Source organism: Parambassis ranga, chromosome 1, assembly GCF_900634625.1.
Source record: "Parambassis ranga chromosome 1, fParRan2.1, whole genome shotgun sequence".
Classification (NCBI taxonomy): domain Eukaryota; kingdom Metazoa; phylum Chordata; class Actinopteri; family Ambassidae; genus Parambassis; species Parambassis ranga.
This window is the reverse complement of record NC_041022.1, coordinates 25325512-25343851: the sequence shown is the minus strand read 5'-3', so window position 1 is coordinate 25343851 and position 18340 is coordinate 25325512. Positions and strand designations below refer to the sequence as shown.

General features: G+C 44.4%; 1 protein-coding gene and 1 long non-coding RNA gene across 2 annotated transcripts; one reads left to right on the top strand and one right to left on the bottom strand.

Moving 5' to 3' along the window:
- Window positions 1-12953: 12953 nt before the first annotated feature.
- On the bottom strand, window positions 12954-14014 carry LOC114442755 (uncharacterized). Its single transcript, XR_003671375.1, has 3 exons — window positions 13953-14014; window positions 13609-13686; window positions 12954-13406 (listed from the first exon to the last, which is right to left on the bottom strand). It is a non-coding gene; the product is annotated as an uncharacterized LOC114442755 (long non-coding RNA).
- A 740-nt stretch (window positions 14015-14754) lies between these two features.
- On the top strand, window positions 14755-17556 carry irf2bp2b (interferon regulatory factor 2 binding protein 2b). Its single transcript, XM_028416557.1, has 2 exons — window positions 14755-15765; window positions 16024-17556. Exons 1-2 carry the CDS (start codon window positions 15000-15002, stop codon window positions 16773-16775), a joined length of 1518 nt encoding a protein of 505 aa, XP_028272358.1. The 5' UTR covers window positions 14755-14999; the 3' UTR covers window positions 16776-17556.
- The last annotated feature ends 784 nt before the right edge of the window (window positions 17557-18340 follow it).

Below are 18340 nucleotides of genomic sequence, written 5' to 3'. Positions count from 1 at the left end.
GCGAAGGGACAATGGGGGTGGGACAGGTGAGAAGCCTTGTCTGCCCTGGATACACCGAGGCAAGACAGACTGAGCATTGAAGGGATGAGGATCCATCAGAAAGCAGCCACAGCTAATGTGGGAGTGTCAGGTTTAGTGTCTGGAGACAAGGCTCCAGGTAACAGTAGACAGGGTGCTTTGTGGGACATGCAGCATGCTTTATGCATCAGAACAAACTGCTGCAGTGAGCTGCACATCACACTGGACTAAAAGAACCTCACTGTCCTGAGATATCAAGCCAACTTCTGACTGACCTTATTCTGACAAGTGAACTCTTCTAAACTATATTCAACTCTCACAGACCAAAGGAACTGCATCTGTGAGCAGATCATATAGTTCATTTAGATTATGAGTATGAGCAAGATTTAATCAACAGATCTGGCAAGAAAATACTTGCTATGCCACCAAGTATCCAAACTCAGAAGAAACACAGTATGCAGTGTTGTTGTTGTGTAAACTGTAAAATAAAGTTTTATAGACATTGTTTTCACAAGTTAAAGTAGCCGTTCTGTTTTATTTGGGAGTACAAATGAGATGCCTTTTGCAGGTATGTGCTTTTCTGTGCTGTTTATCTCAAATAGATCACAGTTACAACACCAGCCTTTGCAATGTACTGTTTTACTGTGCCCAGCAGGTGTCGCTCTATACCCTTATTGGTCCAGATATTTGTAATGCTGTTAATATTCATTTAGAAGCTCAGCATGTTAGTAATGTTTACACTGAGCAGAACAAATGTTCTGTTTGTGCTGTTTTAACTTTCAGAAAGAAAAACGAAGAGGCCAAAAACCAACTCTGTCATTTTTCTGTCCTCTGTAGAATCTGTAAAGATTCAGGTCAATATGCATCGATGCCTTAACCACATCAGTCTTGGTTTTTTCTTGCTTGACAAGACAAATGTGTCAGAAGGATCCCTGTAGGATGATCACTCATTCTCACCAACCTTATTGATGTGTCTCTCTGGATGTGACAGGATCTTTTGTTGTTTTGACTCTGTTTGTGACAAAAATGACATAATGTTGTAAATAAAGAATTGGGATTTGTTTGGGATCTACACACTCAGAGGTTACTACGGGGGTAGGGGAGGGGTCGGAGCAGGGGGAAACTGGGAAAACGGAAGCCAGCAGAGAGGTGGTGAGGACTTGTTGCGCTGCCTTTTCCTGTAATTGTCCCTGATTGTTTAAAGACAGAAGCTTCTGACAGAACAAATGAAGGTGGGAGCAGCTGGTCACCTGCTCTCAGGGTGCCAATGGCAGGAAAAACAGCATAAACACTGACTTTGTTAGAGGCCGCTCTGCAGCATGGTTCACTTCCCGGAGGATAACACTGATGGGAAAAGCTTCTTTCCAGATGCTATTTTTGTTTCAAACAAACCATTCATCTGTACAATAATGAGGTCACCCTCTCCATTCTCCATTCTAAACAGGCATCCCACACAGAGTTCACTTCATTCATGGTTAGCTGCAGTGTTGCGTGTGTTCACAGATGTGTGAGCTATCATGGAATGATATGAATGAAAGTTGGTAAATTGATTAGTGACAGCTCTCCACCCTGGGAATCATGAATGTGATGTAAAGGAACAAGGCAATATATACAAAAACAATGTATGTTTGCATGGAGTGTCTATAGGGGGAGGTGTGTGTGTGTGTGTGTGATTTCACAGCTCTGGGGGAGCTGTGTCTGCTTGTATCAGTCTTGATTTTTCTATATCTATGAGCCTGTTGCGCAGGTGGGTCAGGTCTGCAGCAATATGCCTGGTCTTCGTCTAGATCTGATCAGCACATAGTGAGTTCAGATCTGGGAGAAGACTTCCTACAATCCCCTGAGCCATACTCACCACCCGGGCTTTTCTGTCCTGAGCAGTGCGGCTCCCATACCATACTGTCACACTGAGGCAGAGGAAGCTTTCTACTGTGGTTCTGTAGAAGAAGAGCAGCTGAGAGGAGAGTCCAGCCCTTTTCAGCCTCCTCAGGAGGAAGACTTTGTTGTGTTTTCTTCACCTGGTGAAAAGGGTTCAGGACCAGGTCAGGTCAGATGTGATGTGGATGCCTAGGAACATGCTGTTCTACATTTAAGACCCTTGACTTGTCTTCTAGGCTCCATACCATCATCACTTTAACAATTCAAGGTTAGTTTTTGCAAAAGTGATCAACGTGCACATAGTGTACACCCAGTGCACACTGTTGTTGAGTCATAGACATAGCACTACTTATTTTATTTCTTGGCAAACATTGTTGCATGTTGTCATCTTTCCCAAAGACATGATTCAGTATTGACATGTACAGCATGGTAGGTGTAGTGCCATCTACTGGCAAAAGGAAGTCTGCCTTATAAGATAAACATTAATTATGTGAACTTTGCCATTGGCCAGGTTGTGTTGTAACTGTGATCTATTTGAGTCTAGGCCTAAAGATCTGCATACATCTTCCATGTGCAATGGTGTGAGGAGACTTTTGCTGTGTATAGCTTTAATTTCCATTCTGTGTGTTTTACTGTGAGAAAGCTCCTGGTCCTGGTGCGACTGCAGTTTGACAGGTCAGGGTCCCTGTCTGGATGCTTCACTGTCAGCAGCAGATGAATGAGCCGTATGTTTGGAAACTATCTGTTGGTGTGGTGTGAGGTCATGTGGTTCCTCTGCCAAGTCAGCAGTCAGACAGTTGATTCTGCCTCGTCCTCACACCATGAGCTTGGCAGTGAGATCAGAGTTTACATAACCGAATCATCACTTATCTCCTCTCTGAAGTAAGATGACACTGCGGCTTGTTGGCAGCCCTGCTGTGACAATACAGAGCTGTATGCACTGACAACCCTCCACTTCTTAATCTGAAGCTGTACACACTAATCATCCCCATCCCTCCATTCACCGCCCTCCTCTCTGAGGTACTATCTATCTTTTACTGCCATTATTAAATCAGTGCTGTTTGGAAAGACAACACCCTGCTGCTGAACCCAGTGTTTCTTATTCTCACTTTTGACTGTTATCTTAACTATTGTATCTGTACTGTTTTAAGCATTAAGAGATTAGTATGGTCAGTGACTTCATGTGACCAGATGTCCACTTCTTCCTTGCAACATAAAAGCACAACGGGTGTAAGGCGCTCTGACGCAGATTATGGACAGCTAGCATTACCAGTGTGTCAGCATCAGCTGAATGCAATTGCATGCTTGCTTGTTCAGTCTACAGTGCCTCCATGGTGATGATAGAGATGTGTAGCAAGTAAGAAAGAAGTGCCTGCTTTATACAATGAGTCAGCCCAAAATTAAACATTTTAGTAACATCAAATTTGACAAACTGTGTTAGCTGTCTTCATTGCTAAAGCAGATCCAGCCCAGCCAGGAACTGGACAACTGTCAGACCCTGCATGTTGTGTATGCCAATACTCAGCAATAATCATAGCACTAACTACTGGCAGCAGGAAGACACTGGTGTTTTTGCTCATGTGTATTGATGACCTCTATATTAGAAGTGGCGAGGAGGATTTTAGGACCTTGATGATGGAAGGCGTGTTTGATGGCGAAACTTATGAAAGCTTTTGATGACAGATGTAACAAAATGAATTTTTCACCAAACCAGCAAAGTGTAGATGTGATTATTTTCTAAAACATAATGCATTCTGTAAATAAGCTCGGACAGAAATGTGGTATATCGCATACTCACATAACTGCTTAAACGTCTGTCTGTGACTCTTGGTAGGAGCTAAATGAGAAATGATTTTATATGATATAACAGTAAATGCTCTCTCCCCTCTCTCTCACACAGCCTTTCTCCAATTAGAGCAGTGAGTCACAGGGTTGCACAATAGCTGAGCTGCATAATCACATAACACCAGCTTATCTGTCTCGCTAAGGGCACCCAGCGTACTCTGACTGTGTGTGTGTGTGTGTGTGTGGGAGATAAGTAGTCTGAGTACTGATCTGTTAGGTGAAATGAACACAGGCTGTAGGGGACCAACACAGCAGGTAGACAATCGAGTAATATCTCCAAATACTTCTGTATAGCAGTCAGATTTTACAGCATCAAAATATATACTGCAGGAACATGTGCAGCATTCACCACTCAGTGCTCTCAGAGCTCAGTGCACTTCGTGTCTATTTGAAAGCCAAACAGTGCTTTGTTCTTCAGTGTGTCAGTATAGCTTCAGTCTTTATTCTTTATTCTAAGTCATAATAGGTTGTGGGAGTATAATGAAACAGAAGCATTCAGAATATGGGTTTATGTTTCAAAGCAGATAGGTGTAGCTAGTCCACACTGACTCACTGGATTTGAAGTAGTGCAGAATTTTACATGAGCATCAAGTTTCTGGGTTTCTGAGCTCGATGACCCCCCTGGTCCTCCATAGGTCTGGGGGATATATTATTGAAATGTGTCATTTCTCTGTGAGGATGACTTATTCAGTAGATAGTTTAGTATACTTACCAGTTGAGAAGAAACTGCTGAGTGGTGTTTTACATAAATTGCTATAATCCCGCTGGCAGCTTGTGGGGCAGTTTGCTGTTTAAATAAAACATGTGATTTTACATTGGTACAGGATAGCTGTGTATGTGTGCCAGATAAACAGATTGTTTCAGACTTCCCACAGGTGAAGCACACACATACACACACAAACGAGTGCAGTGTGTGTTGGATGCCAAATCAAACCCTCAATCAGAGCTGCAGGCTGCAAAACAGGTCAGTGAGAGGACACTGTTGTTATTCCCAGCAAAGTGAGTGAGGCAGTTTTAAGAGAGTCTTTATGATGTTTGACTTCACTGTAAAGGAGAGGGGGACAGGTCACATGTGAGGTATGCTGACATGGTAACATGCATTGTATCTCAGAGCTCCTCTGTGGTTGATATGACCCTACTAGCCCTGCTTAGCACCAGAGTCTCCGGGTGATTGGTGTGACTGTGCATATAGCCTACTGTAAGCTCATCTGGAGGACATGACAGGATTATGGGAATAAAGCACAGCCTCTTGTATTTGATCATCATGTTGATCATATGGGCTTTTTCTGTCTTCACATAAAAACATCATACTTATGTCATGGAATAAAGTCCATGAGTATGATGCGTTCTAGCCCACATGACCAATACAAGCTTCACCTCCCTCAAATGAGTGCAGACAGACAGACACAGTGCAGCGGGGCTGTTTCTAAAGCCTGGTGATGGAAAACAGCAAGAGCCTCTCAGCTGTAGCAAAAACAAAAATGACTTTTTTAAGAGAGAAGTCTGAACTCTGAAAAGGAGAAGGGCTCGATATTCATGTGCTAGACATCATAAAACTGTTTCCTGCGGCTCAAGGACTCTGGGAGGGACTGGGGTTGTATTTTATGAGCTGGTCTATCTGGTGCTTATAATAACATGGCGAGACATGGACTGACTTCTTTCTTTTTTAAATGTGTGGAGGAACCAGAAGGCTATAAACAGTGAGTCAGCATTTAGATACATTTTAGGATTAAAAACATTTGCATGGCAAGTAAACAACATTATTTAAAGAGTTATAAACGGAGACAAATATAAAAATGGCACTTTGGAGTGGTAAAGCAGCTAGACGTCCTGGCCTAGAATTATAATGTCATATTACCACAAGTGAGAAAAAAGGGTTTACATGACAGCTGGTAGAAAAGCAGAGGCCATCCTGCTATAAAGGGATATTTCTCTACAAACTGGCAGCCTGCTTATCCCAGTCACAGATGTTAAGCTAACTGTCTTGGTATCGGGCTATTTTCAAGCTACCAATGCAGAATTTTATTTTTAAAAATATGGTACGCACAATGTATGACGGGCAGCTTTGCAACAAAACGTCTTTTGCTAGTAAGACAGACCAGAATGAGGCAGTTTATGAGACACTTTATCCTCAAATTTTGACTGGATACACCCAACAAGCACCAGCAGAGCCCTGCATGGAATTCCTTTCAGTCCTTCTGTTCTTAACTGACCAATCAGCAGCCATTAGTAGAATGATAGGATTGAATAGACAAACCACCTCTTCTGTAACAACGTATTTTAGCTCTGTTCACTCATATTCCTTGTTCAACTGTATCTGAGTAATGGAGCTAGTTAATTTCACTTTACCTGTCTATTACCTGTGGGTGGTTGGTTACCTCTGTATATAACTAGATTTTAACTGTATAACTGATATGCTCATGAACAGACAGCTTTACATTAAAAGCTGTTCTCATCCCTGAAAGGACTGACACAGGGTGTGTGTTTCTTCACTGCAGGCCTTCAACAGCCTGCTGGATCAGATGAATCCTCAAAAACAACAGTCCTCTGATGTTTTAAAGGATGTTTACTGTCCCTCAGAAATTGTGAGGAAACTCCCTCTAATGTTCAACCAACTGCCTCAGTGACTTTGAACTTGTGGTGAGCACAGTGTTTGATGTCAGCAGCCTGGCAGAGGCCTAAACCTGTGGTTTGGTTGTAGTTCGTCGGGACATTACGTAAGCCATCATTATTTGCAGCTTCTTGCTCCAGGGGCTTCGGTTACATCATGGTTGAACTTTGCCGTGCGGCGCTGATGTTATTTTTGGCAACACGGTGCATTCTGCACCTGAATAGAGAAGGCCTGGAAGTCAGAGAAGAAGAAGGGAGGAGGGTGAGGTGACAGGATCCTCGAGGTTGTTAAATACTCCATGAAAGTTACACACTGCCCTGCTGATGAGTTTAGCAGTTTGTCCCTGTGGATGCTGTCAGAGAGAGTGAAGGAAAAAGTTAAGATGTTCCAGCCTGGATGGGATCACTTTCAGTGCTGCTGTGACTCCTTTTACAGATTAGGATATTCATTTGGATTCTTTGTTAGCCTACGTCTCCTGCCTCTTAAATTATCTGTGGTCTGGAAATGTTTTCCTGACGAGAGGTTTTGGCAGGGATTCAAGCTGGCTCTGCTCTGCTATCATCATTGACAAGTCAGCCCTGTAAGGAGGTCGGTTCCCAGGCATGGGCCTCCTCCCATCTGCTTTTTAAGCTTTCTTTCTTCCAGGGAAATTCCGAGCATTTCCCCTCTGGACGACGCCTGGGCTGCTTCCTCCGCCTGACAGCATGGCTGCAGATGTGGCACATCTGGCTGTAGGAGTGAGTCTTTGTTTTTGGACGCTCTGATCTCTCTCTCTCTCTCTGTCACCATGGAAACTGATGAATGTTTGGCAGGAGGCTGTTGGCATTGAGCCGGGGCGAAAGAGTACAAGCTGTGGAGCTTAGAGAGAGAGAGAGGGTTTTCTGTGTGACTGTCAGAAAAACAGAGATCAAATGTGTGTGTGCCTGAGTGAGGGAGTTAAAGTGTAAACAGACAGAGTGGACATGAAAGGGTGAGGTGATATGGGTGGGGCTTCAGGCTGGCGATGGTCCAGCCTGACCATGATGTCTGAATCAAGGCCTCTGGCAGAACAAAGCTGTGTGCGACACTGCCACTGCTCCCACTTGGCAGTTGCTGCTTTTCCCAGCAGCCCTTGCCTTGGCAGCTGGCCGAACTTTCCTTGCAGGCCTGCAAACAGGATTAGGACAGAAGGGAAAAATAGAGCCTTGTTGTTTTTCTCTTGTCTCCTCTCCTCGCATTCACTGACATCACTGAATCCAGATGCATAACAGCCAAAAGTCATTTTCCCTGGGCTTATTTGATTTGGCCATCCATTTTACATAGACCACTGGCGGGTGCAGTATCATGGGACAACTCAGAGCGTGCTCAAAATGGCGCCTCCGCCAGTCTGTAGTATCAACCAAGGTGTGGTCTGGCCACTTTGTGTTTCTGGAATAAAGCATAAATCAGCAGCACACACCAGTATGTATTGTAGATTTTGGGATGCTTGTGTAACATAAGAGCTGACCTGTGGGGGGAATAGTGTAGTATGTAACATGCATTGTATCTGAATAGTGTAGTAGTGTTTTTTCTTTTTTTTTACAATACTGTTGAAAACAATCCCATATCTTATCATCATGTGCTCTGTATATCCATTATATTTTTTACCGTCACTCCATTGCCTATAAGGGTCAGGCTTTGGCTTTCGGTTTGTGTGATTAACAAAATAATAAATAAATGTAGTCAGTCTAAACACACAACTTGAAAACAGAATGGCTGCTAGTCTGGGTCACCATCTACATGCAGGCCTCCAGTCAATGGTGTCTTAGCAACCACCTCCTAGCTCCTGCTTCAGGCTTTGGTCTGCCGTGTGCTGCCAAATCGTTGAGAGAGAGAAGGAACCCCTTTGTCTTTCCACCGACTAAAATAAGCTGAAGGTTTTCTGCAATACAGTTAAAACGAGTACATGAGTGCTGTAGTCCAGACACAATGAATGTACACATGAGAAATGAACGACAAAGAACAGCCCCATATTTCAATGAAACAGCGGGGTCAGGGAGCACGTAGGAAACAGGAAAAGGGAATACTGAGCCTGAAGAGAAGCAGCCTTCTGCTGGATCAGCTCCCATCTGTCTCTCCTGGTGGTCCCTTGCATGCTGGACTACTGTTTCCAGTAGACAGCTTCAGATCACTTATTGTTGGACAAAGATAGAGTTATCAGTCAAAACGTACCTGTGTGTTCCTCATGCTGCTGACAGTACATACTGCGGACCTTTTCTGCTTCTGCTCCCAGGTCACAAAAATAACTTCCATATATTGTGCAGCACTTTTTTTGTCATTGTTAGTACTTTTTAATGACCACTGAGCAAAGATGCGGCTGCGTTTCCTGACAGGAGGATTCACTACACAGAGGGACTCACCAGGCTGCACTGTGACTCTGTGACGAGGCTCACAGCATGTAAATTAGATGGAGATGTGTTTGTTGAAATGGTAAACAGTCTGTTGTTGATCCTGAGCCAACAGCCGCACAGCTGGAAAAGAAGAAAAAGAAAGCAGCAGCAGTGTTTCAGTAAACAGGAAGCAGCTCATTACTGACACTGAAGCCATGTGGGTATGTAAGTAGATTACATGCTGCAACGTCTGACCAAATCTGAAAGTGACAACACATTGTATCTATTACAAAAATAAGACTTAAACCAGAGGAGAGCATTTTGAGAAACATCAATGGAACAACACTCAGGCAGTGATAAACCATGCCAAACACTAACAGGAGCCTTGAAAACTGCACCTGTGGATTGACCTTGCAGATTTCAGAAGAGCAGTAGTAGTAGAAATGTTTACAGTACTGATTTTGCAACCACTGAATAACTGAAATTGGACAATAATTATCAGATCACCACCCTCGAACAGAGGTAACTTCAGCACATTTTCATATGGGTGAATTGTGGTTGGGGGTCAAAATCGTTTAAGAACTTCTTGACTCTACCAGCAGAAAGCTTCAGGCTTCCACAGTGAAGGGAGTCTCTTAATAATTGAGCAAACAGCTTCAAAGTGATGACTGATGTGTTAAAGTAGGTTTAAATTTTAAAGAGTGTTTCGCAAGTTAAGCTTTGCTGCACACAGAGCTCAGTCTGTAATGATGTGGAACAGATGATGTAGTTAGGGCAGAAAACAAACGTCAACTCTCTAAATAATCAGGAACTCTCTCAAACTCAGCTATAAACCAAACAGCCTTAACAGTCCCACTCGGACCTACACTAAACCATGAGCAATGACAAGACATTTCATATATGCTGATGATGTTTAGGTTTTTGGCATCAATGAGCTTGTCTGCTTGAACAGCATAAGTGCATTTTCTTCAATTTCTCATGTGTTTGATGTAGATTATTATTCATCACAGCACAGCCAATAAACACAAATGTACACAAAGGACAACCCCTTTCTTGTTTTGTATGTTAATATTTGTTTCCGTGGAAATATGCCCAAACAAGAAACTGCAGAAAGAGCAAATGAGGACTTCAAAAGTGTCCAGTTACTCCTAAAAGATAGTTTTGGTCATAGATGTCTCATCAGCTAAACTGTGCCTGCAAACAGTTAATCAGTCATCGACTTCTAATCTTCAGTTTGACCTCAGTGTCACCTCCCACCTCTGGCTTTCTCTGGGCTTATTTCCCATAGTACAGACTTCCTACCCCATGTGAAACTGCTAAGCTGAATAAACTGACGAGGTCAACCCCTGTAGCCACAAGGCCAAGTCTGCAAATCTCCCATCTGAGTGGCCCATGGGGAGGTTATTTAAAGACCTCGCTGATCAGGCACAACACACTCCACTCACAGAGCTTCATTAGCTTTAAACTATCTCATATCCAAGTTATGTTCAATCTGAAACCTGATCAGCCCGACATAACAGGAATGTTTTGTTTAAATTTAACCAAGGGCCCGTTTTAGAAAGGAGGTTCAACAAACTCTCAGTTTAGCTGTGAACTCTGAGTTTGCAGTTTCAGACAAGCTGATCTGAGACAGTTAGGGCCCAAGGGCCAATAAACTTTAAACTACAGTGGTACAAATGTACAAAAATGGAAGAATGCCCTGCCTGACTCCGCTCACTGGTGCCAGTGTTGTGCATTTCTAATAACAACAAATGTCAAAGAAAATGGTGAGGTGGGGTCTGAGGCATCTGTGGCATAATAAAAAGACAGCTTAACTATGCAAATTATAATTAATAATAATGAATTCACTGACAACCAATCGGAATGTCTCTACATTCCCTGGCTCTCAGGGAACATACTCGGATACTTCAGTTCCTATCAAAATGTGAGGGCACATGGCGTTGTATCATCCTACTCTTTTTGCTTTTAGAAATCTTTTCTCAGGTTGTAGGACAATTATCATTGTAACAGTAACACTAAACACAGAATTCTGAACAGTGATATAAAGCAACATTAACTGCACTGTGTTAATGTCCATTGCTGTGTTAACCCTTTGATCCACCTGACCTTCTTTAATCAAACTTACCTCCATATAAGGATGCTGCCACATGACCAATGCAGTATAGCTATGGTTTGCAGTTGGTTGATGTAGGAATGATTTTTATAACCCAGAAATGTTTTTAGGGTCTTGGCACTTCTAGCACCTTGCCCCTTTGTCAGGAGTGGTAGAGAGGACTCAGGCAGAGGATTCAAACCAGGTGTGTTTTACTGTAACCAAAAACCCAAAAATAAACCCAGACCAAGGAAATCCAACTAAGAAACACTCCAAACAAGGAAATTACAAGAACCCAGGGAAAACAGAAGACAACAAGACCATCTGGCATGGACAAAGGGAAACACAGGACTTAAATAGACAAAGTAACAAGACACAGGTGAAACACATTAAGGTGGGGCAAACAATCACACAAGGCGGGAACACTGGGGAAGTAAACACATGGACAAGCAGAGACAAGGCTTTCAAAGTAAAACAGAAAACAAGACAGAACCAAAGGAAACATAATACAGACAGCCAAAACAGGACAATACAGGGAACACCAGAACAACCCCCAAAGTAACAAGGAAACCAGGAGTTAAATTACAAAACATGAAAATGACCCAAATACTAAATCATGACAGTACATGCAGTAACCCCAGCTCAAGGGACGGCTCCCAGACATAAAAAAAACCCAGCACAAAAAGAGTCTAAATTGAGGGTGGTGGGGCCCCGGAGGAGGGGGCAAAAGTTTTAGACCTGCTGCCCTTAGTGTATTCCACAATGCATTATGAAAAGCAGCATACAGGTGATGGTCACTACATGCAACATGTACCATCATGCATCCCACAAAGAGTTCATTTAGCTGTCGATGCAGCAAGTATTATGCAACAGCAATGATGCAACTGACGCTACAAAGAACATGATGCAAGTAGTGTCTGAAATGTATTCTTCATCTTCCAGATGAGTTTACTATATTGTTCTGATACAATGGGGCAGTGGTTCTCACTGGACACTCTGCCGGGAGGGTGTTGGCACAGAACAGGAGGGGAAAAAATCACAAACATGTCAAAATGCAAGCAGTTGGACAAATAAAACACACAAATAAATAAACCACACAGTTTCATTGAAATCTACCAATTGAAACAGTGTAGTATTTTGAACCTGTGACACAATGTCAGTGCTACTTTATATGACCCACTGACTATTTTAAACAAAAGCTTGATGGGTTCCATCAGCAACAGTCAACCATTACAATGCACACCACTGGCTCTAAACACATCTGCAGTGGCCGTGCAAGACGTGCAGAATAATGATAGCATGATTGTCCAGTGACACAGTTGCTAGGAGAATTTCAGACATGCCTAATGATATCAGAGAGCAACTGATAGAGTTCATAAAAAAGAGTCGGTGGCACCAGGAGGAGGAAGGGGGGCCGATTAAACCAGCTGTAATGGAGAGCACTGCAGTGTGGTAGCTCAAAATGGAAAAATAACATGAACCATGTGTATTTAAGTGCTGAATGAATGATGTGGGAACGGCCGTAGATACTGTCAGTTCATGTTTGCGTTTCCATTTGGGAAGCTAGATCATGAGGGGTTTCCCCCTCCCCTCTGTGCTATGGGATGCAGGGACCGGATGATGAGTCAGCTGACTGGGGGCCATGGTAGTGGTGAGGGGAGATTAAGGATAACATGTGCATACCCATCATAACATTCTGATCAGGACACCTTTACCAAATGAGTTTTAAATGGATAAAAGCCATTAACTCTAATGTCATTGTTTACTGCTGTAGCCATCATTTTAGAAGTGCTTGGTAACTTATCCACACACGTTTGCTGGCCCCCTGACCTGACCCCTGTGAGCTGCTGGCTCTTTCTGATGCAAAACAGTCAAATCTTTGCAAAACAATAATGACATTCAGAGCATACAATCCTTAATAAGAGATGCTAGCTGGCCAACTAGCCATTTAACTTTAGTAGCAACCGCACGTATATGCTAGACAGAGCCATTTATTGATAATCAGTTATAATCAATATTCTCCTGACACCAGCTCAAATATGTCAAATATGCTCAAGTAGCTCCTTCCAGCATGTGAAATTATAAAGATGAAAGTGGTTTAAAACAGGACTACCCTACTCAATGAGTAGTTGCTTCCTGTATATGTCATATTACAGCCCCATCATTTAGCAGACTGGAATGGGTGTCATGGTTTATTGAGGCCAAAGGAACAAGCGGACGTGATCTGTTGCAATGCTTTTGCCCCATAAACATGTCATCGGGTCATAGTCAGCACAGATTGCAACCATAATGGTTTACAACCTTCATTGTGTTGTTGATGTAACCATGACCACAAAGTTCTTTTGACCGCATTTATTTGAACCCAAACCCTAATATTACAATACACCTAACCACATAATATATGTGCTTATCTGTAGCACATACCCTGCAGTAAAATTTTAAATCATCTCAGTGACTGTACTCAAGGATTTCACCATTTCCCTGAGCAGCTTCTTCAGAACTGAAGAAACATCTTCAAAACAGAATCCTTGAGTCCCTAGATTTAAACTCTTGGAAATGACTTTGACCTGGATGAATGAGAGCACCCAGACATTGGGATGATTTGTGAAGGCACCTGAACAGAGTAGAGAAAGAGATTTAGAAAAGAGATTACAATTTAACTTTGTATTCACAGCAAGTGCCACTTGATTTGACTAATATCTCCTCTTTGACTGCCATTCAGGATGCAAGCAGCCAGCTTCTCCTGCATATTTGCCTGCAGCAGATGAGGCCATGCAGGAAAAACAGGATGCATTGTTCATCACATCTTCCTTTACCTTTTCACTTCCTCTTCCCAAAGAGCCGGGTCACAAGCGATGACAATGAGGGGATGACATGTCTGTTTCAGGTCCTCACTTTGAGTCCAACATTTGTTTTATTAACAAATAACAGGTGAATTAAGATCAAATCAGTGACAATGGACACATTTAGTCATACCTATAAATGTGTTACTAATAGTTAATGTGTCAGCCTACTAGCAAGTTATTGTGCTTATTACTACTTAATATTTTATTATATGGGTAAATTAAGTATTATTTCTATACTTTTATTAGTTTTTTCCTGTTATATGTATTACTTTATACATCGTAATAAAATGCACTGCTCATAAGAAAACACTTACCGTTGGAGGATAGAAATCACGGTTAAAGTCAAAACTTGCTCAGCATAGTGTGTCGGGGGAAGCAGCTCAGCAGAATGGAGGGCAGGTTGGCTACAGTTCGCCTAGTAACAGCAGGTGAATTCTATGATTGGCTGCCCTTTGAATGACGTCAGGCATGCGTAGCAGTGGGACTGGAATGCAACAGAGGGCCATGCAGCCATGCTGTAGTCAGGCTAAGCTCTCAGGGAACACTTGCTGCTGTTATACTACAGAGTTTAACTTTATAAAGGCAGGACAGAACACATCTATTTAATATTGTTTCATGTCTTTCATGTCTAACCTCTCCTTTCTAAGAGGACGACCCGGAAGGACCGGGTTGCCCGACAAAGTCCCTGATCAGGGTTAGGTATTTCTGAAAGCTGTCTGGTTCCCCCGAAGCAAAGGTGGAGGGGGGAGAACGAGCTCTCACTCTGGCTCATTCTATGAATTCCAATTGATCGTAGGCCGCCTTGCTGATATCTTCTAATAAACCAGGCCAGGCTTTATCTGTAAGTCACATCAATAACACCACTCCTCCTCCGTTACACGATGAGATACAACACAAAACTGAGATACAACAAAAAACTGAGATACAACACAAAACTGAGATACAACACAAGCTTTTTGTCGTTCTTATTATTTTCTGTAAATGGCTTGGACGCTATGAAATACGTTGGAGTGTTACTCTTTGTGTACACACACGTATACACATATCTTTGCGTGTAAGCCGCCTGGATAAAGACACAGAGCATGCGCCCGAGGGGTAGTCGAAGAATCCAGTAAATAGAGCCCCGGAGCACGAGCCGAGTGTCGCTTTTGACGTCACAGCCCTACGTTGAGAGTTCGAGTGAGTTGTGTGCGCGAGCTCAGACGGAGGCGCGTCGCAGTAACGAACACAGCGGCGATGAGCTCCGGTCAGAGTGCGGCTGCTGCCGTCTGAGGGAAATACCACCGAGGCTTCCTTCTGGCTGCGTTATCAACTTGACGGACATTTTGGGGAGAGTTTTGCCTTTGCTCCAGGGCTACAACATGTCCTCCGCGGCAGTCGCTGCCTCTAGAAGGCAGTCCTGCTATTTGTGTGATTTGCCCCGCATGCCATGGGCGATGATCTGGGATTTTACGGAGCCCGTTTGTCGTGGATGTGTCAACTACGAGGGTGCGGACCGGATTGAATTTGTTATCGAGACTGCTCGGCAGCTAAAGAGAGCACACGGGTTTCAGGAGGGCCGTTCTCCGGGCCCGGGGAAGCCCCAGCACGCCGGGAAAGAAATCAACCATTCGGTTGGAGACCTAAGCTCCCGTCCGCCACAGCCGTTGGACCGCTACCCGCTGTCTGACCGCCCGCCCCGGCTGGGACCGGAGTACCAGGCGGGCAGGCAGGCAAACGGCCTGCCCGTGCCGAACGGATTTCCGAAACCCGACGATCCCCCAGAGCTGAACCGCCAAAGCCCAAACCCACGCAGGACTAGCACGGTTCCTCCTAATCTGGTGCCTTTAGTCAACGGCGGCTTGCCGGCCGTACATCCGCTTAACTGCCGCCCGGCGCAGATGGGTCTGCCCGGTGCTCTGGTCGCGCCTGGCTCCGGAGAGCACGGTAAACGTCCAGAGGAGCTGAAAGATAAACACAGGCCGGACAGCCTGTCGGACATGTCGGACAGTCACAAGGAGTGGATAGGTAAAGGCAAAACAGTCAGAGACCTGATGGCGCTGCACACCTTCGACAGCAGGTTTAAGAAGGACCAGGCTCTGCAGCGTGTCATGGCATATGAAACAAGCGCCACTTCCTCAAAAACAGGTGAGCTGTTTACGTTGTATGCACGCGCTATGAAAACAGGAACTTTAGAGCTCTGACATGTGTGTCAGCGATTTGTACGCGTTCAGAATAACCTGCTACTGCTGCCCTTCTGTGACGGACCCATTCACCGCTGCACATGTCGGCAGAGAACAGCAGCAAACACACGTTCCCTGTGTGTTGGTAAATTTCCTGTGTTTCATTCTTCACAGCAGTGGGATGAGTGTGTGCTTATTAACCCTTCCTTTTCCTCTGCCACAGACAGGGGGAAGCACCCTCGCCCTGGAAAAAGGAAGGCCTCCCCAGAGCCAGACGGCGAGGGCAGCGCCTCTAAGATGAATGGCGAGGGCCAGCCCTGGCTCTCCTCACCATCTGAGGGTTTGAAGATCACATCAGCTGCCCTGCCAGGTTTCTCAGCGGGTCCCCCCTCCACCATTTCCCCACACTCCCGCACCACGCCTCCTGAAGCCGCCACAGCTCAGAATGGCCAGTCTCCCATGGCGGCACTCATCCTTGCCACAGATAATGCAGGCAGCACGGGCTCCCCTAAAGACGGCAACCAGGTACACTCCACCACAGGTGTACGGCGGAACAGTGGCAGCCCTTTGTCGCCTTCCTCCCAGAGGAGGTTGGCCCCAAGGGATGGGCATGTGAGCGCCAACCCGTCTGTTCAAAACGGGCCCAGCGTCATGGATCCCCATGCACCACCACCTCCCCAGAGCATTCCAGACTCTTCTGTGCCCCCTGGCAGTGTGCCGCTGTGCTGTACCCTCTGCCATGAGCGGTTGGAGGATACTCACTTTGTCCAGTGCCCATCAGTTCCCTCTCACAAATTCTGCTTCCCCTGCTCCCGGGAGAGCATCAAACAGCAAGGTGCCACTGGTGAGGTGTACTGTCCTAGTGGGGAACGGTGCCCACTGGTCGGCTCGAATGTGCCCTGGGCCTTCATGCAAGGAGAAATAGCCACCATTTTGGCTGGAGACATAAAGGTCAAAAAGGAGAGGGATCCTTAAAGAGTTCCTCAGCTCCTTTTTCAGCAGCAGGACAAACTGCACACACAACCAGACATAAACCACCCAGCACGTCCCAGAGACACGGACAGTCCTGTACATAGTGGACACGAGGGAAGTGTATTCTTCATAAACATGGTTGTATAATTTTTTGATTTTTTAGTGCATTGTCTTTCTATATTTTGAAGCTACCCAGTCTCATTCCAAAATGTTACATAGTCACATAACTGAATCCATTGTTTTGTGCACAATGACATGAATTGTTCTTTTTTGTGACAGCAGGCATGTACATTACACCCAGCTGGAATTGTGCTTTCTGGTTAAATATTGATATGACTTCATGGTGCCATAGGGTGGACGGGAACTCTGGGTTCACTCATGTACAATCCCTCCTACCTCCACACAGACTTTTGCAGCTTTATACAGTGAAATGGCTGAATTGGGTATATGTGCATGAAAAAAGTGACAGTTTCACAAAATAACTGGAAGATTCATGTCATGTCAACAAAACAATAGATTACATTATTTGACTATTTCACATAATAGGATGAGATGGTCTTGTTTGAAGACAAAAGGTATGTACTCCTTATAATGGACACCTTCCCAACAACCCTGTTTTTTTCAATCTCGGTGTACATTAGGTCTGGAAACAGTCCTGTCTTACATAGAATGTGACTAATCTAAGCACTTGGCAAAAAAAAAAAAAGAAAAATGCTTCCAGCTGTACATGTATGCACTTGTTTAAAAAAACTTGCCAAATACAGTTTCAGACTTTGTAATAATACTCTAGTGTCTTTGTGATTTAATTATTTTTCCTAATCAGCAAGCAAGGTATGAGTCAGTCATGGCCAGATTGTGAGTCAGTCATGATGCAATACAACTATGTCCCAGTGGGCAGTGGGTGGAAAGACAAATTCCAGAGGAGAGCTGAGCGGGCTTGTGTAGAAGTGTGTTTCATAAACACTGTATATAGTAAAACGTGGGCAGGCCTCACAGAGGGCTCCTGTGGAGAGATGGGGAGGGCCTAAATATAGTTGTCAGAGAAACTGCAGTGTGTGTTGATTAGAAGTGATACCAGCGACATGCTTTTTGTGGGGAAAAAAGTCTGGTGCTGTGTCGTGCAACTGTACGTTTTAAGTCTTACCGATAGGCCTGGATCTTCTTGCCTTTCTCTGTGCTGCTGACGAGCCCTCCTGCATAGCACAGAGTCAGAATAAGTCCTGGCAGCAGATCGGTACTGTTGCTAACTAAACCTATGCTTTGATTCCAGTGAAAACATACTGGATACGTGAGGTCATGAGCAGCAGCTCAGCGTTCCGCTGGGACTGTTGTGACGGGAGCAGGACATGCAGCCATGTCACTGGTTTTTCCACATAACTTGCTGTCAGGATGACAGGCGCCTTGAGGTTCTGTTTTGGCCCAAGGGAAACAAATCTAGCAGACCTTCCTGCTCCACGACAAAGCTGCTTCACTACTCAAAATGGCTCCTGTCAGAAAGGATTTGCATGAGCTCTAAATCTTGCTTACTGTGTCATTTCCCTCCTCATGCTCGTGTTGGTCCAATACTT

Bases quoted from the DNA above. Each gene is read 5' to 3' on its own strand.
- irf2bp2b (XM_028416557.1), top strand. From the start codon at position 15,000: ATGTCCTCCGCGGCAGTCGCTGCCTCTAGAAGGCAGTCCTGCTATTTG. The intron at 15,766-16,023 runs GTGAGCTGTTTA...CCTCTGCCACAG, and splicing joins CGCCACTTCCTCAAAAACAG to ACAGGGGGAAGCACCCTCGC.